This window comes from Podarcis cretensis, assembly GCF_951804945.1.
Source record: "Podarcis cretensis genome assembly, chromosome: 3".
In the NCBI taxonomy this organism is placed as follows: domain Eukaryota; kingdom Metazoa; phylum Chordata; class Lepidosauria; order Squamata; family Lacertidae; genus Podarcis; species Podarcis cretensis.
In genome coordinates this window covers 42,366,267-42,393,682 of record NC_137172.1, presented here as the reverse complement: position 1 = coordinate 42,393,682, position 27,416 = coordinate 42,366,267, and the positions used below count along the sequence as shown (strand labels likewise).

The 27,416-nt window shown below is 39.9% G+C and overlaps 1 protein-coding gene across 2 annotated transcripts in view; it reads left to right on the top strand.

Moving 5' to 3' along the window:
• The first annotated feature begins 1,647 nt into the window (after positions 1–1,647).
• CRIM1 (cysteine rich transmembrane BMP regulator 1) overlaps positions 1,648–27,416 on the top strand; it is a 131,055-nt gene continuing 105,286 nt past the window's right edge. Inside the window, exons 1-2 of one of the 2 annotated variants that reach the window (XM_079969474.1) lie at positions 1,648–2,356; positions 18,909–19,079. In XM_079969474.1, coding sequence (XP_079825600.1) covers positions 2,005–2,356; positions 18,909–19,079 — 523 coding nt within the window. In that variant the 5' untranslated portion in view covers positions 1,648–2,004. The remainder of the gene's footprint in view (positions 2,357–18,908; positions 19,080–27,416) is intronic. The other variant, XM_079969475.1, reaches the window with a different exon arrangement.

The window sequence follows — 27,416 nt, the reverse complement described above, 5'->3', positions numbered from 1 at the left end:
AGGTGTCCCAAGGCATATTTTGGGGTGCTTATTTTTTCCTATGTTATCTCTGGTTATCTCCTGCTTGGACTACTGCAAAACTACAACTAATTTAGAATGCAGCTGCCAGATGTGACTGGGAACAGCCACCGGGACCATATAACACGGGTCCTAAAGGATCTACATTGGCTTCCAGTACATTTTCGAGAACAATTCAAAGTGTTTGTGCTGAACTTAAAGTCCTAATCAGCCTCGGCCATGTATACCTGAAGGAGCATCTTGTCTCCGTTGTTCATCCCAGACACTGAGGTCCAATTCAGAGGACCTTCTGGTGAGAAGGGAACGAGGGGGCATTATTGGGTTGTCTTTGTCTTTATTATATATTTTGTGTTTTTTATATTGTAACATTATGTTGTGAACTGCCCTGTGATCTACCTGTATAGGGCAGTATACAAATTTAATAAATAATAATACCTTATTGTTGACAATCTTCAGTGTGCACAGACACCCTTGTTTGTGCCATGTGCTCACAGGATGTTCTGGGGCGGCACATTTATTAGTATAGCAGAGAAACCTCTTTGATGTTGCTTGGGTGTGTGCTTTGCCTTGGCTCAGATCGTATTTTGGGGTAAAAGGTAAAGGTAAAGGTACCCCTGCCCGTACGGGCCAGTCTTGACAGACTCTGGGGTTGTGCGCCCATCTCACTTAAGAGGCCAGGGGCCAGCGCTGTCCGGAGACACTTCCGGGTCACGTGGCCAGCGTGACATCGCTGCTCTGGCGAGCCAGAGCCGCACACGGAAACGCTGTTTACCTTCCCGCTGGTAAGCGGTCCCTATTTATCTACTTGCACCCGGAGGGGCTTTCGAACTGCTAGGTTGGCAGGCGCTGGGACCGAGCAGCGGGAGCGCACCCCGCCGCAGGGATTCGAACCGCCGATCTTTCGATCGGCAAGTCCTAGGCGCTGAGGCTTTAACCCACAGCGCCACCTGCGTCCCTATTTTGGGGTGGGCACCCCCAATTATATATTTATTATGGTGTTCCGGTGTCATCGTGAATTTATGAGCGTTTTGCAAGCATGACGTTTTCAACTGAATAACATTATTTTTGGCATTCTGGGATACGCGAGCTTTCCTCTTCTTTCTTCTCGCTTTGCGCTTTCGAGCCAAGAAGGGGCAGGGAAGAACTTAAGCGCCGTGTGGAATTAGTTTCCCACATTCGGATTTGCAGCCTCCAGGTTGACTTTCGGTGCAGGCGCGCCCGCAGCCTCGCTTCCCCACCTCTCCCCTTCGCAATCAGTGCTGCCCTTTATTTAATTAGGGCCCCTCCCACCCGCGACTGCCTTTTCCCGGACTGGCTGGGCATGTCGCTTGACCTCCGGTTGGTCGCTCTCCGGGCCCGCCTCTGAGAACTCAGCGCCACAGGCAGGGGAGGGGCAGAGCGCGAGGGGAGGGAGGGAGGGAGGCAGGCAGGCAGCCGCCGCGGAGCCCAAGCAGCAGCAGCAGCGCCTCTCCCACTTCCATCCACCAACAGAGCGAAAAGGCTCCGGGAGAGAGAGGGGCGGCGCGAGCGGCCCAATCCGCGGGAACGAAAGCAGCCTTGGGGGCGGAGCCAGGCGCGCCGCTACCCAATGGCACGGGCGCTGGGGCGGGGCGGAGCTCTGGGAGAGCTTGTGAGGAGTCTGAGGCGGCGAAAAAGTCCGGAGTCGGGAGGCGAGTTTGTTGGTGGAGCTGCTGAGGCTCGTCTCGTGCTCTCTCTGGCGCCCGTTATAGCAGCTGCGTAGTCGCCGCCGCCGCGCGCGGGGCCGCTGAGGGGAGACCGCAGGCTTCGGAGGCACCGGCAAGGAGGAGCCCGCGGAAGGCGCTTCTCGACGGCGAAAGGAGCGGGAAGCCGCCCGGGGTAGAAGTTTGGCTGGAGTCTCCGCCGCTGAGGAAACTTTTCTCGAGGGGCCGCAGCCGGGGGAGGAGAGGCGGCTGAGGCGTCGCCGGGGCTGCCGGACTCGGGGGCGCTTTTTCGGCCCTGGCCGGGATGTACCTGGCAGCGGTCTCGGCGGGGCGGCGGCGCCGGGGCGGCGTCGGCTGGCCCTGGGCGTCGGGTTGGCCTGGGCTGCTGCTGGCGGTGGCGTTCCTGGGGGCGTCCGGGACGCGGGCGTTCGTGTGCCTGCCTTGCGACGAGTCCCGCTGCGAGGAGCCCAAGAACTGCCCCGGCGGCGTCGTGATGGACATCTGCGGCTGCTGCTTCATGTGCGCCCGGCAGCGCAACGAGAGCTGCGGGGGCTTCTTCGGGCTGCACGGCGCCTGCGACCGCGGGCTGCGCTGCGTGATCCGCCCGCCGCTCAACGGGGACTCGCTCACGGAGTACGAAGCGGGCGTCTGCGAAGGTAACAAGGCAAAAAGCCCCTCCAAAGGCGGACGGGCGCCTCTTCCTTCCAGGCGGAGGGGCGCGGAGTCCCTCCGCCCCGGCGCGGACCGACGAGCGTCGAGCTAGCGCGTGTCTTGGGAGGTTGGGGGGCGGCGGCGGAGAGAGGGACTGGGGATTTCTTTCCGGGAGGGAATTGGGGCGGGGAGGACTGGGGCCCTTGTCAGACCCCACTTCGAAAGTATTCTGGTGCTTCGGGGGTCTCTCCACCCCACCCCACCCCCGCCAAGCCACTCCATTTTTCCAGTACACTTGTAGTGTGAAATGTTGGTTGCATGTACCGTGAAAGCTGGTAGGTAGATTGGAAGGAAAGGTTGGGGTTTCCTAGTGTGGCGTGTTGTCTCCGTCGATTGCATGTTCTGACTCTATTCTCCCCTCCCCCCTCGCTTTCCTCATAGTTATTTTCCATACTTGCCCACATCATATGCAGGTGTTCATCCCCCAATCTGCACTGCTTAAAAAACCAACAAAGAGGAGGTATCCCTCTTTAATGCTACAGTGGCTCAGAGTAGTATGTGCACGCGTGTGTTTTGCCGGTATAGAACCTATTGCTTCCCCCTCACAAGGTGGATGTTGCGTTTTCCTCTTCTGTTTCGTCCTTTACATTTCCCTCTCCCTTTGCTTATTGTTCCCAACGGTCGTGGATTTTAAAGTGGCTTTTGAACTAGGGCATGGAAATAAAAAGCGTACCTTTTTCCTTGAAGTCGGGATACGTTCTTCCTTATTTTTTAAATGTAGGTATCTCTGGTCCTAACAGTTCGGTTTTGTTTTTCCTTTGGCTTTGGTCTGCTCTTTTTTCAACCTGTTTTTGCAGCCCATCACTAACCATGTTTTCCACCTAGTAGTGAGACAGTGAGCATTGTATATTAGTAAGTGCATTTAGGGCTACAGTCATCAGTGTCTTGATTCCCCCCCCCCAGTCCAGATGTGTAGGCAGATGGCTATTGACTGTCATGTAGCAATCCAGCTTTTCTGAAATTATATTTTTGAAAGCTATCATAATTGCATAATTTTTGTTTAATGGTATATTTTCAGAAACATTGCAACATGTCAAAATAGTCAAAAGACTATTTGATAAGAGTAGTTTTATATCAAATTATAATTAGATGATATTGCTTATCTATTAGCCCTGTTTCATATGTTTTTTGAAATGTCTGATTGTCACCTGTCTTTTCAATCTTCTGGATTCAAGTGGCTTGTAATCAGTAATGAATGAGAATTCTTGAATCAGTAAAGAATCAAAGGGTGACCATCTATTGAAATGTTTAAAATGCTTATACCCATAACTTTATGCATCATGGGGGAGCAGAAATCTACCTTTCATTTTCATGCAGAAAAGGGGGCAATTCAGTTGGCTATAATTTGTATTGTACGTCAGTCTTCTTCATAATATATTTGTGTCAAATAATTGGAAATATATGAATATTTTGCCTGATAGCTGTGTAAGTGGCACGAGAGAGTTCAATCTATCCATTTTCACCTCTTCAAACATTAGGAAAGTTTGAGATACTATAGTGCAGATGAGAATCAAAATTTATATGGAAAATTTTTGTCTTCCCCCTCCCTTTTCATTGGTTACTTAAAACGATGATTTTTGTAGATCCGCTAGAGAGCAGCCGTGAGTTCAGGAATTCCTCTGGAGAATGGTAGTAAAGTCATAAAAAAGCGCACACTCCAACTGTTTAACGATAGCTAGTGCCCTTGTATCCCCCAAAATGACATTTAAACTTAACAATTGGTACATACATTTGTTCATAGTTTAGTTTTAGTTTTACTACTCTTGGTTATGACATAAATAAGATGTGGTTTTCTGTACAGGTTAGCTCTCCTTCGCACATTATCAGTTGGGTTTTCTGAACATGATGAGAATCGGCATGGATCTGTCAGGCTTTTACAACTGTTTGGAGTTGTAGTTGCTTTACATGTTTGTATGGAGAGAGTTTAAATATAAGGAGCATGCAAGCATATTAAGTTGTGAATAAATATCTGTCATGATCTTCCATTCAGATGTTGCATATTTTCCATGTAACTACACCTTAAATATATATGAGAGGGAAATTATATTGAAAACTTCCTAAAATGTTTTGACACTGCCTCCTTTAATGTATAGCAGTCGAGAGCTTTCTGGCAGTTTTAGGAGAACTATAATTCTTTAGAAGTGATGCAATGCTGGACTTCAATGAAAAGCACATCTGGCATTCCCCTGCTGAAAATAATATGGAGAGTCTCTCAAGAAGAGACTTCAGCTAGTGTGGACTTGACATTAGACCCAGCTGTCCCAGTTCCAACTATCCCACAGAAACAGTCTACAGAAATTAGCAAAACTGTTGCCATATAAATCACTTAGCTGCATGAGTATGCATAGTTGAAGCTTTTGGTCACCAGTTGGGCTGAAGTATTAGTAGCTTTGAATTTGGCAACACATTCATAAGATTATTTTGAGCTTTCACATAAAAATATTAGAGCTAAAATTTGTTACTGATTCCAACAATTGAATTGGGACCAGTGGTTGAGTTTACTGTTTCTTTTTATCTGTTGATACAACAAAGCTTTACTGGTAACAGTCTTGACATGAATATCATTTTGTAGATGAAAGCCTATCTGCCACAAAAGAGTAGGTTTTCACATTTTTACAAATCTATTCTCTTCAGTTTTTCTTACAATAGAATTTTTATCCTGAAACGACCCCTACTGGTCACAATGTAGAACTCTTTTTAAAGCTTTTAGATGGGTTCATGAAAAACACTGACACAGCCAAAAATGTGTTCTCAGTCCAGTGGTTATTAACATGGATCATGGTTTAATCGGCAGTGGCAAATTGTTATCTCAAATCTTCTGAAAGCAGTATGTATTAAATAGAATAAAGCAAACACAGCAGCTGACTGATATTTTTGTAATGTCATGGTAGCTTAACAATAAGGGTGTTATTTAAATGTTCTCAGAAGAAAACAAAATTTATTTTATATATTTACATAACATTTCATATAACAGCATTAGGTGTGCATTCTGATTTTGGAAAAATATCCATTCAGGACTGGAACTACTACTTGCTACTATACTGTAGCTATACTCTGTGTTCTGCTTCCTAGATTCACCATTGTGGAGTTCCTTTTTAACATTGCTCTAGCTATGATTCCATAGTTCAACAGTTATTTGCTGAAAGCTGTAATGCTACTGGTATTCCGCTGGTCTAGATCCCTTTGTGGTACCTTTACCTTTACCTTTTTACCATATGAACTCATGCAACTAATTTCATAAACCTTTATATAAGTAATGAGCATGGAACAACTCAAAACTATTTTAACAGTATTGACAGCAGATGCATTGCATTAGAAATAAGCCCTGACACCATTTTAATTACTGAGAAAAGATTGGTGCTGAACTGGAGAGAGACTCCAATGTAATCGGGTCATGTATGTGATACCAATAAGCAGTTGTTTAGCTTTGCTGGGGGGGGGGGCAGCTGTGAAATATAGATCTATAAAAGTAGTGTGGAACTTGTAGCCTTCCAGAGTTCAGCTCCTGTTATCCCTGATCATTGTCCATGCTGGCTTTGGTTAGGGAACATAAACTACTATTTAAACTATTTCCAGTATTTGGCCTGGAAACTATTCTAACATTTGGCAATAGTCTTCTGGGAGGTCTGTGTTTAGAAATAGTTTAGTTTCCTTTCAACTGTGTAAACCTTCACTTTCCCTTCTGGAATATTTGCATGTCATGGACTCAACTTAGTCCTGACCCTTTCCATAACAGTGCTGGACAATGTAGTTTTACAATACTTCTGTAAAAGTTCATAAAGCTTTTTTTTCTTAAGCAATGCTACTTTGATTAGGGGAAGAATTGGTGATGAATGTCTGAAGTTGCTGCAGCTGATTAACATAAGGTGCCTAAAGCTCATTCGGTGACCTTATTCCAGGCACTGTCTCTTTGTGTGACCTACCTCACTAGTTGAGCACCTGCTTTGTGTGCACGTTCAATCCTCTTCATCACCAGGTAGGGCTGGGAATGTTTCCTGTGTGAAATCCTGGAGAGCCACTGTCAGTCATTGTAGGCAATGCTGAGCTAGATGGAGCTATGGTCAGCATCAATATATGGCAGCTTCCTATGTTCCCTTTGATATGAATGTAATAAATTAGTGATATACAGTATCAAACTACTTGTTTCCGCATTCTAAAATAACACATTATGGCTAGTGCTCTATAAGTGTCCCAGGTTCCCTGGATCTGAATACTATAGCTTCCTAAATTTATGCTAAATATCCATAAGAGATTAAAAAGAGGCTGCTGAATCAGGTCAGTGGCCCATCTAGTCCAGCGTCTTGTTCTGACAGTGGCTAGCCAGATGCCTGTGGGAAACCTGCAAGTGGGATTTGAGCACAAGAGCACTCTCCCCTCCTGTGGTTTTCAGCAGTTGGTATTCAGAAGCATTGCTTCCTCCAACTGTGGAGGCAGAGCACAGCCATCCTAGCAAGGAACTTGCCATAACCCTCTTCTATGAATTTGTCTAGTCCAGGGGTCGGCAAGGCTTACCAGGCATGGGCCGCATCACTCCCGCGGAGATCCTCCATGGGCCGGGCCAGCGCAGCACAACACCGGAAATCGCTTCTGCGCATGCCCAGACGGCGGAAATCGTGCCTACTTTTATCTGTCATGAATCTTCAAACATTTAGCTTCATTGGTTGTAAATGAGTTCTAGTTTACAGTTAATGAATTATGTTAGTTTTTGTAGGAGATGTTTGTGATCAACTTTGTACCGTCACAAAAGCAGTACTTATAACAGGAACGGAACTTCAGGTCTCTCTTCTGTAGGACTTTCCCCAAAACATACTCCTCATTGTCCCTGTTCTGTTCTCTCCTCAAGGATACATTCCAGCCAAGCAACAGCACTTAACTATGTTAATGCCTCTTGCTTGCCTGGACGGATGTGTGTGTGCTGAGCTCTCTGAATTTTGTGTGACTGGAATGTAAGCTAACAAAAAAGGTAAAACTAAAGTCTGTTGCTCCACCCACTTTTTGCCTCTGGTCCCACCCAACCCCATAAGGGAATGCAGTACTTGGGCTGCAAAAGATTCTCCACACTGATCTGTCATTTTAATATCATTTTCTCATTACTTTCCTCAAACAATCCAGGAAAGGGCAGTTGATTGAAATACTGCAAAATATTGGCGATTCCTAGTTTACTACCACAATAAACACTTTCATGGAAGATAGGAGTACTGTAAAGTTTGTTGAAAATGCCTTCAGTCTTACCTTTGACACCTTGGCATGTTTTTCTTGTTAAACTTCAAAACCTATATTGGTATGCAGCACCTTTATCATAAATAAACTGATTTCCAAAGAAGTACTCCGGGATATAAAAGATGTATGGATTTAGTAAGTTAACTCCATTAAACGTTTTGTAACTCTGACTGCAGTTTGGTACTGCAACTGACTGTTGCTACAGTTTTGCTCAAGAATAGCAGTATCATTTAAAAAAAACAAAAGTGGCAGGATTATGTGGTAGCCTGTTCAGGCAAATCTGTTTGCTATGAAGTGTGTCTGGTTTAAGCTTCTGTGTGCTGCTTCTATGTGAATATTGCTTGCAATATTCTGAACCGTTTTGATATTTGAGTAGTCAACCAGACTGAGATGTTCAGGCTTAGCCTTTTACATCCTCTTCATCTGGAGGTTCTAATTGCTGCTTTCTTGTGCATAATAATAATAATAATAATAATAATAATAATAATAATAATAATATAATTGGTGTCATTGTGAGATCAGTGGCTTTTGATGTGATCAACCATGGTATGCTCCTGGATTGGTTTTTTGGACTGGGGATTGGAGGCACTATTCTTTAGAGATTCTGCTACTAATTGTAGGACTGGTTCCAGAGAGTAGTTCTCTCACTCACTCACTCACTCACTCACTCTCACTTTCACCCCTACCCACCCCAGGCACATTACCACCAATACTGTTTAAAATCTACATGAAATCATTGGGAGCAGTCAATTGGAGTGCAATATCTTAATTATGCTGATGACACTTTGCTCTATTTCTCTGTGATTCAGAAGTGGACACTCAAGGCTTGAGCTGTACTCTGGATGTGGTGTACAAGAGGGACAATAAACCAATATTGAATCCTGGCAGATAAAGGCCCTTTGGGTGTTTGGTTCTTGTGTCCAGGAAGTGAGACATTTACTGGTCACACTCTTTTTGAAAGAGCAGGTTCATCTTTGGGGCCTTCTCATTTATTCATCTTTGGCTTCAGAGGCTAGGAGTACTTTCTATCAGGTTTGGCTGGTACAGCAGCTACAGCCATTGCTGGACAGGGATGATCTGACCACCGTGATCCATGTACTGATAATATCAAGACTGATTACTATCAAGAGCCAACCATCATCCATGTATTAAACATTTTGTTGACACAACTGCACTGGCTACCAATATACTACCAGGCCAGATTCAGTGTGACATTGTTAGTTGCTTAGAAACTCCTAAGCATCTTGGCACCAGGCTACCTGAGAGACCATCTCTCCCCTGCCTACCCATTGCATAGATTACCCCCAGTGCTACTGAGAGGTCCTAATATTTGCTTTCAGTGTTGTCACCCTTTTATATATTCTTTCAAATGCATGCTTATGAACTTTTTATTTACTTGACTTTTCTGACTGAATTTTTAATTACTGGCTGCTGGTGCATCTGCTGATGTACTGTTGTTTTCAACTGTTATTTTTAGTGTTAAGTACACTGCTCAGATACTTTCTAATTTGAGCAAAAAAATTTTAAAAAATAAAGTAAGTTTAGCAGAAGCAGGTACACCCAAACCATAGTTTGAATTGTTGGCGCTAACCATAGTTAATGAAACTGGTTAGAATTGGACATACAAGCAAGGCAAGATTATGCTCAATTAGCCATGGCTTGTCATTTCAGCCACACAGTAGTCCCAATATACTAAAACAAGAGTCCCAAACTTTTTGTTTTGCTGTTGTGTGAACAAGAAGGAAAACGCAGAAAGGGACACTGCAGAGGAAAGGACATACAGTGGTACCCTGGGTTACAAACGCTTCAGGTTACAGACTCCGCTAACCCAGAAATAGTACCTTGGGTTAAGAACTTTGCTTCAGGATGAGAACAGAAATCGCGCGGCAGTGGGAGGCCCCATTAGCTAAAGTGGTACCTCAGGTTAAGAACAGTTTCAGGTTAAGAACGGACCTCCAGAACGAATTAACTTCTTAACTTGACGTACCACTATACTTGACTCTTAATGTCTGGTACATAGAAAGATTGTGCCTTAGCTTGGTAATGTGCCTTTCCTTTTTATCTATGAAACTTGTGTCTGACATGCCTTCATACAGGAAAAAAGTAAGTGCTTTATTACAAATAGTGTTTTATGGGGGACAAAACATGCGCTCTATCCCTTACAATGGTTGGCCCAAACCATTGGAAAGTATATGTATTTTTTTGCAGGGAAGCATCTCTTGAAGATGCTTGCAGAATACTAGCCAGCACTCCACACCTGCCTGTCATGACTGGCATTTTGCTAATATTTGCTCAGTGTTCTTCAGGTATCAAAGCAAATACTAATTACTTGGTATAATACTTAACATACAAGGTGCAGGGCTAGCCATTTTAATTAGAAGAAAGCAGCCTGCCTCAGGCAGCAGATTTTGGGGTATCATTTAAGGGCAGGCAAATGTAGGAGACTGGGCATCATTTAAATGACACAATCCCCTGTCTTGTTTAAGTTGCAGTATGAAATATTAGCTATGCAAGATAAATAATAAAAGAGGATAATAAATGTGGGTTAAACTGTCATTTGTTTAGTTACAGGATATAACTTTGTTGTCTTTAACAATACAATCTTGTACATGTCTACTCAGCAGTAAGTGAGGGCAACTAGTGTGGAGCTCCACTGCAGCACACCTGACCTATCAACAGTATCACTTTGCTTACTGAGAGGAAGAGGGGTGAAGTTATGGGGAGTTCGGCATGGTGCAGGTGCAGTGGGGGAACCAGTTCAGTGCTTCTGTTGCTTGACCTGCATCACATCACTGCCTTGCTCCTCCCTCATTCCTCCAGTCAACACAGCAGCAACACTGCTGGGCAGCCATGTGTACAGTGGCACACCTCCACAATGACTGCCCATTGAAGACTTACTCCCAGGTAAACATGTATAAGATTGCAATCCTAAATGTTCTTAATTTGTGGAAATTAATAGCTGAAGTAAAAGGGTTCTGGTCTGAATTCTGGAAGGGAAGAATTCAGTTGCTTGAAACTTGCTGAAACTTGTTGTCTCTGTGTCTCCACCCTCTGTGAATTGGAGTGTGACTGACTGACCATGCAGCCTTGCAAATAAGTCTATAAATGTAGGTTTATTGCTAGCCCATCTTATCACAAATCCCTATAATAACCATTTTTGGCTCACTGACCAGTATTGGAAACAAATCTACAAAGTTACTTGTCCACAAAAGATTACTGTTACATTTCCCCCCAGTAATCTTTTCTAATACAGTGGTACCTTGGGTTACATACACTTCAGGTTACATATGCTTCAGGTTACAGACTCCGCTAACCCAAAAATAGTACCTCGGGTTAAGAACTTTGCTTCAGGATGAGAACAGAAATCGTGTGGCGGCGGCGGGAGGCCCCATTAGCTAAAGTGGTGCTTCAGGTTAAGAACAGTTTCAGGTTAAGAACGGACCTCCGGAACGAATGAAGTACTTAACCAGAGGTACTACTGTATCATTACCTCTCCAGCTTACAAAGGTTTCCTGCCTTGATCTTCCAAGGATGATGCTTACTTGGCATAGGAGAGCAGACATGTGGCTATTTACAGAACTTGTTAATGAGATCTAATGAGTGAAAGGGGAGGAGCCAAGGGCCAAGCTGTTGGTTCAGGCAGATTAATAGGCAGGACTTTTGATCAGCTGTATGGATTTCTATTTTGAATGGGGTATCAACTATTAAAATTATGTATTCACATTGACCCTGCAAACTTAGGGGCCAAGAGTGATCAAGTTTGCGGCTAGCAACTTGGATCCAACTCTAATTTATAGGTTTCCATTATGTAATCTAACTCATTATTTGGTTCCTCTGCAGTATTTAGAGTCCTTGGAAGAGGGGAGAGAGCATATGCTATGCTTGAAATCAGTTTTTGCTGTATTAGTGTGAATTGAAGTTCTGATGTAAAATTCTGTAAGGATTTATTCCGTTTTGATCAGTAAGCAAGTTAAATTCTTCATCTCAGTTCGCTAATATATTCTCATTTCATTACTAATATACTGCATTATTATATATCAGTGTTTTAAAATACATTGGAAAATGTGTTATTCTATTCCCAATAATTTGATGATATCCAGTTGGATCCATACCACGTTACAGTAGTTTCACTTTGAGATCACTGTGAAACCATGGTTCCCATTCAAATTAATGGAACCAGTGCACGTAACTGGAAGTAATTTAGTCACCTCGTCTGTTAAGCGTATAATACATTTGCCCCCCAAATATCTGACTTGTATAGAACTGAGAAGGGATGCGGGTGGCGCCGTGGGTTAAACCACAGAGCCTAGGACTTGCCAATCAGAAGGTCGGCTGTTCGAATTCCTGCAATGGGGTGAGCTCCCGTTGCTCGGTCCCTGCTCCTGCCAACCTAGCAGTTCAAAAGCATGTCAAATTGCAAGTAGATAAATAGGTAAACGGCGTTTCCGTGCGCTGCTCTGGTTCACCAGAAGCAGCTTAGTCATGCTGGCCACATGACCCAGAAGCTGTACACTGGCTCCCTCGGCCAATAAAGCGAGATGAGCGCCGCAACCCCAGAGTCGGCCACAACTAGACCTAATGGTCAGGCGTCCCTCAGTGAAGACCTCAGTGACATTGTTAAGCTAGGTTTCTAAGAAATTTAACACTGTCTCGTTTGCTTGAAAAACTTGAGGTTGGCATCCAGAATATTTATCCTGGTAAGTATGAATGCTTTTTCTAGTCCTGACAGACACAGTTCCAAAAAAGAACTGACAATGTAATAAGTGTTGGATCCTATTATTTTAGCTATCAGGGATTGCTTCTTGATGTTGGACATTTCCAGAATTCCATTTAGTGTCACATTTACTCCATCACATGTAATCAGGATTGACCACTGATTCAGCTTTAGCAACCAGTTTCCATATCACTAGTTTCCTCATCTCTGGCTTCATTGTCACGAGTATTTCAATAGAGAGACTATAGTTAATTAGCTTTTGTTCCTAATATTTTGTATGTGGAGATACACCTGAAGCAGTTACATAGCAAAGTGTGGAGAAGTATACAAACAGAAATACTATTGTGGCTTTTTACTGACTCACACTAGCTCTAAGAGTGATCTTATGTGTATTACATATATTCCCTCTTGAATTAACTTGAATTTTCTTGTCCTGTTATACTAGTACAAATATATTACTTATCCTATCATTAAAGCTATCAGTCTCACTGTATTGAGGACTAGCAGTAATCATTTAAGTTTCCATCATTCTATCTGCATTTTAAAGGAACAATTTCCATATGAAGATATACTAGAGATATATATTGTTTTTATTTTTCTTTGTTGCTAGCCAGAAAAAAATATTACATTAGCAGTAAAAGCTGTGAGAATTTAATGAATTTTTACATGGCTTCAAATATTTGTCTGACAGATTTTAAACCAGAGGGCCTTTTCAGATGTTTGATTTATGATGAGAATGCATACCAGTTACTTATTTGATTTTTGAGATGTTGCGTCAGCAAGAAGTAATGGTCATACTGCTGTTTTTTTAAGCAGGTAGCCTGCTTAACTGAACTGCTGGGTGCAATTTTCCTTCCATGAAGCATGGTCATTGTATTCTGGGGGTTGGGGGTATTTATTGGCTAATGCCTGTAGTATTACATTTAGTGCACTTTGAAAATATTGTGATATTTTGAAACATATTTTTAAAGAGATTTTTAATTTTTATATCAATTACTTTTGGCTGATCATCTCTTTCTGTGTTGCTTTACTAGGAGGCCTCATTTTTTCAGAAATTATGAAAGAATAGTACCTGCATGGCTACACCCATTTGATTTGTTCCTTTCCTTTATGCTTTCAGTTAAACTTGTTCTTTTTTCACTTTCTGTTGTTGTGTGTGCTCAACCTTGTTTATAAGTAAAAGTAATGGTGGAGAAAATAGTGAACAGGTTACCCCAGTAGGAAAATTACCTTAGTGACCCTATCAATTTCCTGGTAGCAGAATATGATACAGTGCTATGAACAACAGATTTAGGATAACTGGATGGCTTTTTGAAGAGTACATTCTGGACATGAGTCCTAACTGAAGCTTAATGGAGCGATCTACATTGTGCTATACTGTATGAATTGAACTGTAAAAGTGTGGTTTTGACTTCAACTAGACTTTGATTATTTTTCTTTTTCTTTTGTTCTCTAATATAGCCTGAAGGGTGTTAATTCCCTGAAACATGTATTATACAGTTATACTGATGAGATATAATGAATAAAATTGACACTTTTGGACGTTTTTGTTGTATACACCCTGAAATGAATGATACTTGATACTCATCCAAGATTCTGTAGTCTTTTTAGAAACAGAAGTTCTGCCAGCCACCCATTCATTGCCTTACTCAATTAGGGCTTCAACTTTTAGAACAATATTTTGGTGGAAAGATTGAATATATTTATAGGCAAATATATCAAGGCTGATCAAGTGGCGTTTCCTAAGAGTGGTAAAATGGCACCTAATGATACAAAACAAGGATTCCATATGGGTTGTTATTTATAAATGCTAAAAAGGAGTTTGATAGAGTAGAATGGAGGTATCAATTACAGTTTCTGTAAAAAAGATTGGGAATAGTTTTCATTTTATTGCTCAATTGATATATGCCATCCAACAGCCTCAATATTTGTGAATAATGTAAAATTGGAAAAATTCTAAATTTCAGAGTGGCACTTGTCAAGGATGCTCACTGTCACCATTGTTATTTAACATTGCAGAGTCTGTTGGAACACATCCAGGAATTGTTGGGCAAAAAGCAGGAGGTAATTACTTAAGTCAATCTTCATGCAGCTGCTATAGTCCCAGTTTTGAGAGACCCAGAGGAAATAAAGCCAGACTTAAATATACTTGATATTTAAGTACATTTATATCTTGGAATGTAAGATAAAGCTGCAAAATTAGAATGGTTTGGTTATCATTGGGTTGTGAACGCTGTGGGTTGCGTGCTTCGGGTTACGGACCGGAATGGGTTACTTCTGGGTTTTGGCACTCGCTCATGCGCAGAAGTGCTAAATCACGCTTTGTGCATGCGCGCCGAATTACATCACGTGCGTGCGTTGCTGCGGGTTGTGAACATGCCTCCCACAGGGATCACGTTCGCAACCTGACGTATGACTGTAATGGGAAAAGATACCAAATTCTATGGAGAGGAACCCCAAGTAGATATTTCGGAATCTAGATTACCTAGGATCTGGGGAAAAAACCCCAATAATAATAATGATAAAAACTTATTGATTATACCCCGCCCACCTGGCTGGGTTTTCCCAGCTACTCTGGGCAGCTTCCAGCAAAATATAAAAAATAATAAAATTAAACATAGCCACTCCAATTTAATTCAGGAAATGAGAAAATACCATCTAATTGGGAAAGTCTAAAACTTTCATGAGTAGGTAGAAGCACCATAATAAAAATGATTATAATGCCTTGTATTCTGTTTGTTATGAAATCATATTAAAAGCAAATGATCAGTTTAAAATGTTCTGTTACATTTTCAACGGTCAGGCAAGAAACCCAGAATTATGTTGAAAATGCTCAGTCAATAAACTTTAGAAGAGTTGGCATTTCCTAATATAAAACGTTTTATTTTGCTTGTATGTTTGAATGTCTAAAGATACTGTTTGAAATTTAAGAGTTAAAAAATTGAACAAAGGTGTTTCTGTAAAATAAAATAGCACCCTTTGGTAACGCTTGGAGGAACTTAATAGTTAGTAACTCAGACCCTATCACTTTGCGATTTTAAAAAACTGGAAGAGCATGCTCATCCAGGATTGTCACCTCACTTTTTTTTTATAATATTGAGTGCAAAGGGAGAGAATCATTAGGAGATAGGAAGCTATGGGAAATGTGGAAACATGGGGGTTAATTGAACTTAGGGCTGTGATAAAGGAGGGACTAGGATAAAAAATTGTCATCCAATTTAAAAACATGAAAAAGTTAAAATACTAAAACAGATTAAAGTCACCTCAAATTCCTAAGCATCTGTCTGAACAAGAATGTTTTTAGCAGGAGCTGAAAGCTACATTGATGGTGTCTGCTTGATATCAATAGGCAGGGAGTTCCAAAGTGTAGGTGCCACCCACTGGTGTTACATGCTGACAAGGTCTTGCTCCTGTCAGCAGCAGGGGTGCCAACTTGAATAAAATACTGGGGAGGGGACCAGGTAAGACCCACCCCACATAATCACAAGATGACATGCACACACACCATTTGAATGGCAATGCCCATCAAATTTGGGGGGGGAGGTCCTCTCAGATACTTTATGTTCCTTTTTTATCTTCATATTCTAATAGGGTTTTTATATTGCTGTGTTTTGGAATAAAGTAATGAAATAATATACATACATGTTTTACGAATAATGAATAATATACATACTTTTTTAAGATTAGTGTTCTGTATGTATTTATATATCCAATTATCTTACATGCAGCTGGTGTAATATTTTTATTCATAATACTTGTAATCTATGTAAATATTCAATAAGTAAAGTGAACTTGTGAGTTTATATAGCCCCACATGTCCACTGCATGCTTCATAGCTAAATGGTCTATTTGTAAGACAAATTTATTGAATTACCTCAGACATTAAAAAAATGGGAAATGAGTTATTACCTCATTGCTTGACAATAGTGCAAAGTAAAGTTTTGCATTGTGGGGTAAAAGTTCAGTGTCTCATTGAACAGGGGAATATGGAAGTTATGCCATAACTAGTTATTTCTATGCCCCATACTATATATGAAAACACTTCAAAATCATATGGAACAGTTAAAGAATTTAAAAGTATAAAGAAGGTGGTAACCCCTAATACTGACTCCTATAGGAAGTGTTTATTAAAACAACTGTTTTTTAAATAGTTCACATATAGCTTTACATTTCTGAAAATAAATGCTGAATGTTTTTAATATTTTATGCTGTACTGTTTTTAACATTTGATTGGGAGCTGCCCAGAGTGACTGGGGAAACTCAGCCAGATGGGCGGGGCATAAATAATAAATTATTACTATATCATATTATATTATTATGAATGGTTCACAGTTAATCTTAAAACATTAAATATAACATTGCAGGATATCAAAAGCAAAAAAGTACAAATGAAAATCAAATACAAAATATAACAAAATATTTACATTTAAAGTAGCATAATTAACATGAATGAAAATTCCACATATAAACTAATATAAGCCACCCAACAAAATAACTCTGCTGCCCTCCATTGCCTCGTAGTAGCATCTTCCATTCACATCCTTAGCACTTCCACATAAAACATGACCAGTAGGTTTTCTGGACAGTTTTCAGCTGCCATAAATGGAAATCTAATTAACTTGGGAACATTAGAGGCTAGCTGCATTATGTCAAGTCAGGCAAACTGGTCCATCAAGCTCAGTATTGTCCACAATCCCCTCAACTAACTGGCAGAGGCTCTCCAGGGTTTCAGACAAGAATCACCCTGGAGATGCTGGGGATTGAACTTTGGTCCTTCTTTGGAAACCCAGACATATGGGGGGGGGGTATAAATAATAAAATTATATTGTATTATTATTTTGCATTCAAGAGGGATTCTCTACTGCTGAGCTGTGGCTACTCCCCCAGTACTTGGAAAATCAATCTACTTTCAATTTTTCATTTTCTATGTTGTAATTCCCCACCCACCCAGTAACCAAACGTTGAACTAAAATATGCTGTGGGTGAGGTTTAGAAATACCTTTATATATCAAATATTATATCTAAATCAATCCATTGGAATTCTGTTAAATATTTTAAGTTTTGTCAGCTAGGGATGTGTAAATCTGTCAATTTCTGCAGTTGCACATCAGTTTGTTTGTTTTAAAAAAGTCCTAATGAAATTTCATCAGTGAACTTCTCCAAACATAGATTATTTTGTAAAGCAATTTCCCCTACTAAAATGCATTTTTGTCTGTTTTCAGTAATACATGCATTTTATGCATTTTTTCCTACTGTATACATTTTTGTATTTTTGCTTGTGGTGAATATCTTGCAAAACTTAGAGAAGTGCAAATCATGTAGGCTCATTTTTTAGTCTATTTTTTCTCCCATTTCTAATGACAACTCAGTAGCAGTAACTCAGTAACATATACCTTCTTTACCTAATTTAAATCAGAAGAGCAGTGGTAAATGAAGATACTGAAAAAACATATCCTAATTTTAGGATATCCAAACAACTGTACACTAAATATATGATAACTAGGGATAGTCACCTATAAAGAAGTTAATTGCAATTTCAGTTTTAAATTGGAATAGTATTTTATCCTATCCAGTTCCACAGCTTTGGCTTCTGTTCATTATGTTGCTAATTACATTTATGTAATTGTATTTCTAAAAGTGGAAATAGGAAAAAATAGTTATGGGTTGAAAACTTCCACCCCATCGTTGTAAAGTACTTATCCTTTTTTTACCTAGTACAGATGCCTCTTTTGCCCCTTTCTAGTTACACCACTGAAGAGATGACAGAGATCTGTCAATGCGTATCATCATGTGCTATAGCAGCTACTGTATCGTTAAACTTTGCAGAAGACAGAGCTATAAGTTATGAGCAACACATTTATCTGCCAGGTATACTTGTTTCTAGTGGTGAACAGTCAGTGATTTGGAGTAAAAGCAGGGAAATACAATGTGATAAGAGATCATATACATGGGTCCTAATCTTGACACACCAATGCCATTTTCAGATCCATGTTGTATGCAGTCATTATGGAAACTGATGCAGGTGCTGGATAAAAAGTGATTTAAGAGTAGGCAGAGTCCATAATTGAGTGGAGATACATACATATACACATTTTTCTCATGAAAAGCTGCCAATATTCCAAATTGCTTAGACTTCTTTCACAGAGACTCTAATTGGGACTTGTTGGGTAGTCTAAACCTCTAGAAAGTTAAGTGTCATTTGTTCAAAATTGAGGTCATGACTTGAAAATAAAGGGCCTTGTCTGAGCCTGTAGGATGCTCTGGATTTTATATTCTCTATTCTGTTACAGGTGCTAGAAACACCTTTAAAAAGAGAAAGAGGGAATAAGGTGGTTCTGAAGCTTCTGTGGTGAATAGAAGTGCTATAGGTTCACACACAACTTTTTTAAAAATTGTGATGAAGTTATACAAACATGAAATGTGAACTGTACAGAACTTCATAGTGTACCTGCTAAAGCTGAATTTAATATTTTCATTTAGATGTGTAGGTGTTTGGCAAAATATATTAAATGAAACAAATCAATGACCTACTGGTATTATAGTTGTTTCATTTTGGTTTTTAGATGAAAACTGGGATGATCAGCTACTTGGATTTGAGCCTTGCAATGAAAACCTCATAACAGGCTGCAATATAATCAATGGAAAATGCGAATGTGATACTATTAGGACCTGTAGTAATCCCTTTGAGTTTCCAAGCCGGGATACTTGCCTGTCAGCTTTAAAAAGAATTGAAGGTAAGTCTGTATTCACTAGTACTTGATTTGTAATTATTTTTGGCACATCACCTTAAAGGCCTAATATGTAATTTTTTATCCTGTATCCCATGCTTGTTGAAAGGAGATGTTAGAGCAATAGTGTTGGCAAATGAGATGTTTCTGGTTTTGTGATTGAATACACTGATTTAAAGTTTTTTCTGTTGTGGTACGTGAATAATGACTTTTGGATATTTTGCTTGGTTGTGTATCCTGAATAAAGAAGGTGACTTTTATTGTGGTGAAAAGGCAAATTGATCAGAGTTTACTTACTAGTGTCTGTTGTAATTACACATATGTTCCTTGTTGCCTCTGGAAAACTTCCCTTTCCCAATCCAAGGATATTTCAAGCCTGTGAAAAGAGATGATCCACCCAATTGCATTCTGCCCAAGGTGTGGCTTGGTTTGTTTTCTGTTGCAGTGCATGTTGAGAGTGTTGTAAAGTACGCATGGGCTTTTTTAGACAGGTGGAGCAAACTTATGTTCTTTTGTTTGCTGTAGAGGTATCTTGATTTTCATAGCTCAGTGCACAATACCCAAAACATCCCAAATGTGGTAGGGAAATAATTAAACAGCACCCTGAAAAGTGCAGAGTTTTTAATTTTTAAAGTTCTTAGTCAAAAATGTTTTGTTGTCTGAGCAGTTGACAAGTTGATATTGATGTTTAATACTCTATTTTTTCTCAGGTTTGTGAAAGATCATACATTTATTTGCTTTGCTCTGTCTTTCCTGCCTGGTTAAAAGATGTTAGTAGTATAAGCTGTCCAGTGCACCTTTAATTGTCTAGTGTTAAATGGCATGTTGTCTATGTGAATATAATGGTATAGCTAGAGAGACCAGGAATTTCTTTACTAGTGTCTATATAGAAAAATAATTACTTGTTCTGCTTAGGAAATGAATATATACACAGGATATTGTCAGGTAGAAAAAATGCCATATGTGAAATTGCCATTGAAATATTCTGCTATCAGCCATGGGGACTTGCTGTGTATATGTTGATTGTTCTTTGAAATAGCAGCTTTATCAAGGTGTTGTGTAAAATTAGAATTGGGAGCAGTTGTCTTGGTGTTGCTTCCATACTAAAACTGTTCTACAATAAGGGAAAGTACTTGGGACTGTGATATCTAAAGTATAATCTAGAGCAGTGGTTCCCAATTAGCTAAGTAACGTGGACAACCTGTTTTTCAAAAACCAGGCTATGATCCCCCTACTTTTGAAAATTCTGATATCTCTGTGGTAGTTTTTGTTACGTGAATGGTGCCACGGACCCCCTGGATGGGTTATGTGGACCTCCTTGGGTCCATGGATCATCAGTTGGGAAACACTGATCTAGATTATTATTGTTACTTTAAAGATGTCCCAAGTATTTTAAGCAGTTCACAACTGTTAAGCCATGCATATGTTCTTTAGTATTTATTTTTCAAAGGCAATAGTATCTGTCCATGTGATAGAAAAAGAATGACTGGGTAGAATTTAACTTAAATGTGCTAAGAGAACGGTTTCCCACTGCAACTTAGTTGGTGGGCAGACTACTGGTGTGTAATTTCAGATCATTTATGGTAGATAAGAGAGCAGAGTGTTCTTGTACTAAGGTACCAACAGATAGAAGCTTTTATTATTTAAAAAAGTATTTTAAAAAGGTTATTTAATAGTGATATTGCCAAAGAAGTAGTGCTATGACTGCTTCAGTTTTAAAGCGTAGTGAGAATTGAAAAGGTAACCAGAGTTGTACCTTACCTTTCTTTATGCTGGTGCTTAAAACGCAGGGAGGAGGCGTGTTGTTAATAATAATACTACTAATAATAATAATAGCCTGCCCTTCATCAAATGGTCTTAGATAGGTTACAAAATATAATTAAAATAACTATAAAAAGGTAAAGGGACCCCTGACCATTAGGTCCAGTCGCGGATGACTCTGGGGTTGCGGCACTCATCTTGCTTTACTGGCTGAGGAAGCCGGCGTACAGCTTCCAGGTCATGTGGCCAGCATGACTAAGCTGCTTCTGGAGAACCAGAGCAGTGCATGGAAACACCATGTACCTTCCCACCGGAGCGGTACCTATTTATCTACTTGCACTTTGACATGCTTTCGAACTGCTAGGTTGGCAAGAGCAGGGACCGAGCAATAGGAGCTCACCCTGTCACGGGGATTCAAACCGCCAACCTACTGATCGGCAAGCCCTAGGCTCTGTGGTTTAGACCACAGCGCCACCCATGTCCCTATAAAAAACTATAGTGTACAATTAAAATTATAAAATAAAACAATGAAAACAACCAATATCAAATTAACAAATAGCAGTGCAGTGCAAAGCAATGTAGAATGTATTCTCCAGTGTGAAACAAAAAAATATTAAAAAGAGAACTCTTCTCAGCCTCAGCAAGTCTTTACAAGGTAGAGTTCACTGGAAGTGGAAGTGTCCAAATACAATATGCTAAACCATGGCTCCAGGGTCAGTCAGGTTGATTTTAACCCAGAAACTACTTCTGGGGTTACCTGGAGTTCAAAGGTTCAGAAATGGGAACAAGTCAGGAGCTCCAGAATGTAGACCAGAGTCTACTATGTGCAAAACAGGTTGCACTGAATCAAAACAGCACTGAATCAAATCTAATTACATTGGAGTGCAGCCCATGGTAGGATAAATTAATTAGATTAGGTGCAAAAGAGATTTTGAAATGCAGCCACACTAGAGCTATTGATGCATCCAGAAATCAGTTTTGTACCTAGCAGAGTCTAATCTAATTAAACCCTACCATCTGCCACACACCATTTTAAGGTTGTTATAAAATGCAGATTTTAATGCTTTCTTTATACCAGCCCTTTCCTTTCCCCCTGCCATGTTTTACCTACCAACCAGCAGTTGCAGACACTTTCATATTGAGTAAGAAAAGGAAGTACAGCCTCATTAATCTTGGGGTGGGAGTATGGAAGATGCAGTTTGGAGTGACTGGTTTGAGTGGACACTTGATTGAGAAAAAGGAAGGTAGAATTTGAATCAAACTAATGTGAACTGAGATCATTTAGGAAGATAGGGTGGAGAATTACCCTTTCCATCAGCAAGATACATCATGGGGGGTAGGAGTGTTGGCTGCTGCTTTTAAGAGCTTTCTCAACCTTACCCTCCTGAATCAGACTGATTACTCCATGGCAGCTGATTACTCCAGCCTGGAAATGGTATTTATCTATCTACACACAGGAAGTCAGGATAACACTTCATGGATCTGATAAAGTAGACTATAGTCCATAAAAGCTAACAAATTTGTTAATTTTCTAAGGATTGTCAATTATTTTAAGTGTGTTCAAAAGGTCTTTGGCCAAACACTGGTACCTGATATATCCAGGTCTATATCCCTGAAATGTTTAAGTCAGATTTAACATGTGGAAGACAGTTTATTCACATCTGGCAGTTAAAATCTAGAGTCCACTAGGAATTAAAACAGCTTTTGGGAGCCTTTACAACATACTATTTACATTCCTGTTGCAGAATAACACTAAAACTGGTTGAACAGGTATTTTCACATTTGCCTGTTAAATGAAGATTTGGGGGGGGGGGATTCTCAAATACTTTTAAAGTACCTAGCTGTCAGGTTTAAATTTGTGATGACATGTAGATGAATCTCTCTGAAAGTTTTTGGAATATTTGCGGTCAAAGAGCTAGTTATAACATTTAGCCAAGGAAAAAGGCACTCTTTTCTCCTCTTACAAATTGGATTGTTCTTGTGACTGAACTACAGAGTTTGGCTTGCATAAGCATACATACATGGATATTATATAAATTTCCAATGAGGAATACAGTCCTTTCTGTTATTTCTTCCTAGCACGCCCATACTGAGGCCACACATGTACTTCAAAGTGGGATCTAGTTCAAATTAAGAAAGTCAAACTTTCTTGAAACATACGGTATTTTATATTTAAAGATGGCATGCATCATTTTGAAGAAATCATTGAGCAAAATGCCAGAATTTTGATGTGTTTAAATGATCCCCCCCAACCCCCTGCCCCCTGTGTAGTCCTGCTTGGATCCAGAGGGCATAGTGACATAATGATCAACTGATCATTTGAGAATTTACTGTTTATAGTATGCTGGCGGTTAGTCAGAATGAGAACTTTGCTTATAGCACCCCCCTTGCTTGTGACAGACTTAAAATTCATAGGAATTATAGTTTTTATATATTACAGTCCTTCTTAATTATAGCTTACTTAACATATAAGTTACTTGGTTGTGTTGTCTGACATTTTGGGTGTTGCAGAATTGCCTACAGTCAAATACAATTTATTTAACACTATAAAGTGTTGTGTTATTTCTTTAGGAATGCTTAAAAACTTTGCATGTAGAAAGTCCCAGGTTGAGTCCTTGGCATTTCCAGGTAGAGCTGGGGAAAACTCTGCTATAGACAACACTGAGTTTGAGTTATGAAAAGGCCATGGTAAATAAGTTTTTTTATGACTGCTTGTGGGCCTGAACAGCTAGAGCATGGCCTTGGAAACCATTTAGAGCTTTAAAGGTCAATATAACTTAAAACTGGGCCAGAAAACTGGCAACGAGTATTGCTGGTTATATCTTCCATCCACTTGGCCCTTGCCATAAGCCAGACAGAGACATTTTGCAGCCTTATAAATTCCTGAACTGTATTTAAAGGCAGCCCCATGGAAAGCACCTTACAATAGTCAATTCTGAATGTCACCAGAGCATGGGTAACTGAAGCATGTTCCATCTGTTGAGATAGGGTCACACTTGGTGTACCAACCTCAGCTGTTAAAAGGCACTCCTGGAACATTTGCTACCTGAACTCTTTCTTTTATTTTTGAGCCCTGCAGAACTCCCAAACTGTGCACATGTCCTTCGGGGGGAATGCAGGCCTGCCTGAGGCTCATTGCAGATTTCCATGCAGGGCATTTGGTTACCTCACACATAGTACCGCCATATTGTCCAGATTAAGCTTCACCCTCATCTAGCCATCTGTGTTCCATGCACAGTGGCCCTGAATGTTCCTGAAAATCTCACACTTGGTGTAATTTCAGTTTTGGCAGAATATTCTGGCACTCCTATGCTAAACCAAGAGCTTACAAAAGTGCTGGGTTGTAATTCAGTTCTATCCTTCAGTTGCAGTTTGTTTAGAATAGCTTAGGCCAGCAAATTGTGACCAGACTGGCTAGGATGCTTCTAAAATGAACACAAATATTATCCTATTCTGCATGCTGTTCTGTATGTTTTCTTTATTCTGTGCTGCTACTTTTGTCAGCCTTAGTTCTGTATGTTCTGTTTGCACTCCTGTTGCAGGGAGAGATAAAAACATTTGGAGCCTCAAATATTTATATCATTTGAAAAAGAAAATGAAAGGATTATTGTGGGTTTAGAAGTGATGCTGTGGATAAATAATGGACTTTATTCCATCAGAGAACTAAAAACTGATTATTAGCTGCCTTAAGGCACTGAGTCTTAAACTTACTGGTTGTAAGAAATAATACATTCTGTAGACTTGATACCACTATTTTAGATAGAAGTATATTCCTTTGGCAGTGTTGTTTGTGACAGTTTCAATCAATAGCTCAGTAATGTCTTACTCTATTGAACCATATCATGTTAACTATGAAACAGATGCTCTCCAAGAGTATATGTTCTATCATTAGCAGCTTTAAATCCAATGGTAGTAGCTATTTTTTATTTTTTTACTTATCATAGCTAAAATTAAAAGTTCAGATTAATGAGAAACATTTTTAAGAATGCAGTTATTAATAAGCAACTATATAGTTGCCTTGAGATAAAACCACTTGATACTTATAGTGTCAAAATTGTAATGATAGTTTTTTTAAAAAAGAATTGGACTTCAAACAGATTTTGCTAATCATGCTGCACATGGGCATTCATGGTTCTGGAAAACCAAATAAAATATTCACCTAGGGCTTACGAATACAGGCTGTCGGATGTTCTCTTTGACCTTTGGCTGGAGGATATAGTTGCAAAGGAAATGCTTAACATTCTAGCATCTGGGGTTGAGTCTTCATGTTACTTGGCACAGTTATTTAAACTGGTTTGTACTTCCTCTATTCCATGGCAGCTAAGCCAGATGTTTTGCAAAAAGTAGATATAGCAAATTGGCCAAAAGCAATATGTTTGTGTCTTTGGTCTACAGCTAAGCATAATTAAATAACTTATTACAGGAGAATAGCTTGAGAGAAATTTGGCTTTCTGCAGTTAAGAAATTAAACTTGAAAGTAACATGATTACTACATTCAATTCCACAAGAACTTCAGCAGCATGTTTAAAGCAATATTATGTCTTAATTAGCAGCAGCACAGTGCCCAATATCGCAATAGTGAGCAAGCTTTTGAATTCCCCAGAACTCATAAAAAGGCAGGATGTTAAAACTGTGTTCGTGTTTAACCAAAAGTAGTGTAGTGGTTTCTCATGTCTGCATCCTGGAATTCAGGGTGAGTTTAGCACATATTTATATGATCCTTTTTTGTGCTTCTGTGGATTTGGATTTTCTCCTTATGGGGCAACATGGCTACCTTTTGCTTTTTGTGTACCTTGAAGAATATTTAGCTGTTCAAAATTATGGTCCTAAAATGGAGGAAGTGAATTTTATACCTCAAATCACTACAGATCACTATCTAATTTGGCATAAGTTTGTGTGTGTAAAAAGATAGTTTTAATGCATTGCTTAAATGTGTGAATATTTGCAAGAGAGGCATAAACTTATATATGAAGAACTACATTTGTGGCTTTGTGAATTGGTTATACACTTTGGAGGGAAGAAAGTGTTTCCCAGGATATCTTAAACAATTGAATGGTTTTCATCCACATCAGTTGTAAGAGCCTAAGATTGGACTTTCCAAATGCTGTACAGTGGTACCTCGGGTTACAGACGCTTCAGGTTATGTGATTTCGGGTTGCGCACTGCGTTGAACCCGGAATTACCGGAACGGGTTATTTCCGGGTTTCGACACTTGCGCATGCGCAGAAGCACCGAATCGTGACCCGCGCTGCGGGTTGCGAACGTGCCTCCCGCACAGATCACGTTCGCAACCCGAGGTTCCACTGTATTTTAGTAACTTAAACAGGATTTATATAGGATATTTTAAACATACTTATATACTACAATTCACAGTGCAATACACTAATTATAAAGCTGTCTGTAAAGGCAAGTTGTAACTACTCACTTGACAGGGACAAGCTCCTAGATTTAACACAGTGTGTTGGAGAGCTTATTCTGAATGCATGTTAGTATGGTAGCCACTGTCTAACAGGTGGTGGTACTGCAAAAAGGTTTTCATATTCAGAGCTTAAAAGTCAGGAAGATATGGAATAAGAATTGCCTCAGGTACATGGGGTCAGGTTGTAAATGGCATTAAAGGTAAATACCATCACCTTGACTTCAGTTGAAAAGCAAATCTGTGATTAGAGGAGTTCTTAAAGAACAGGTTTTATTTGCTTACTGTAGTTAACTAAAAAGAACGATAACATATATTCCATATGGTTACTAAAATAGGCAGTAGAAGGAATATATCACTTTTGCAACATTTAGTAAAAGTGAAAGTAGATCCAGTTTACTGGCCCTACTCTTAACCTCTGGGACTTGTTTTGCTCTTACTTTCCTGATTGCTGGCAAAACAAGCCCTGTGTGCAGTACTACATGGCACAAAGACCATTACCAGACTCCCTTGGCATAGCACTCTTTGTTAAGCTTGCCCTTTTAGTTAGCTTTGTCAGCCTATTAAATTGTTCTCTTTAAATTGTTCTCTTTAAATCAATTGGGGGAAAGTGTGCATTCCTATCATGCTGTTGATTCTAGAAACAAAACAAGTCATGTGGAAAATAGACTTGTTGAATATATGTTACCATATTTTTGCCAGTTATAATAAGAGAAAGGCAGGGGAAACTGTCTATAGGCACAGGAACTGACTATTAAAGTGAGCATATGGCAGTTGTCATAGTACAGGGTTGTGCTGAGTTCTTCAATTTTTCTACCTTATCAAATCTTAAATTTTAGCAACAGCATCTCTTCAGAGTAGTGCAACCAGAGCTATGAAAACACAACTTCTATCGCTACTATTTCGTTGAGAGTTTCCCATACAGTTAATCAAGATCTATCTTTTGATTAGGGTCAATAATTTCTTAGCTTTTCAGAGCTGCTAAAATAATAAACTTTTGATCTCCCCTACTATTGATTAAAGGAAAATCAATTGCATAAGGCCAAACAACCTATTACTATGTCTATTTTGTCCCTGAAGCTATGTCCATTTCCAAAGCTTAGGAAGATACAAAAATGCAGACTAGGAATGCTTAGAGTTGGTTGGTTGGCATCCACCAGTCTCAG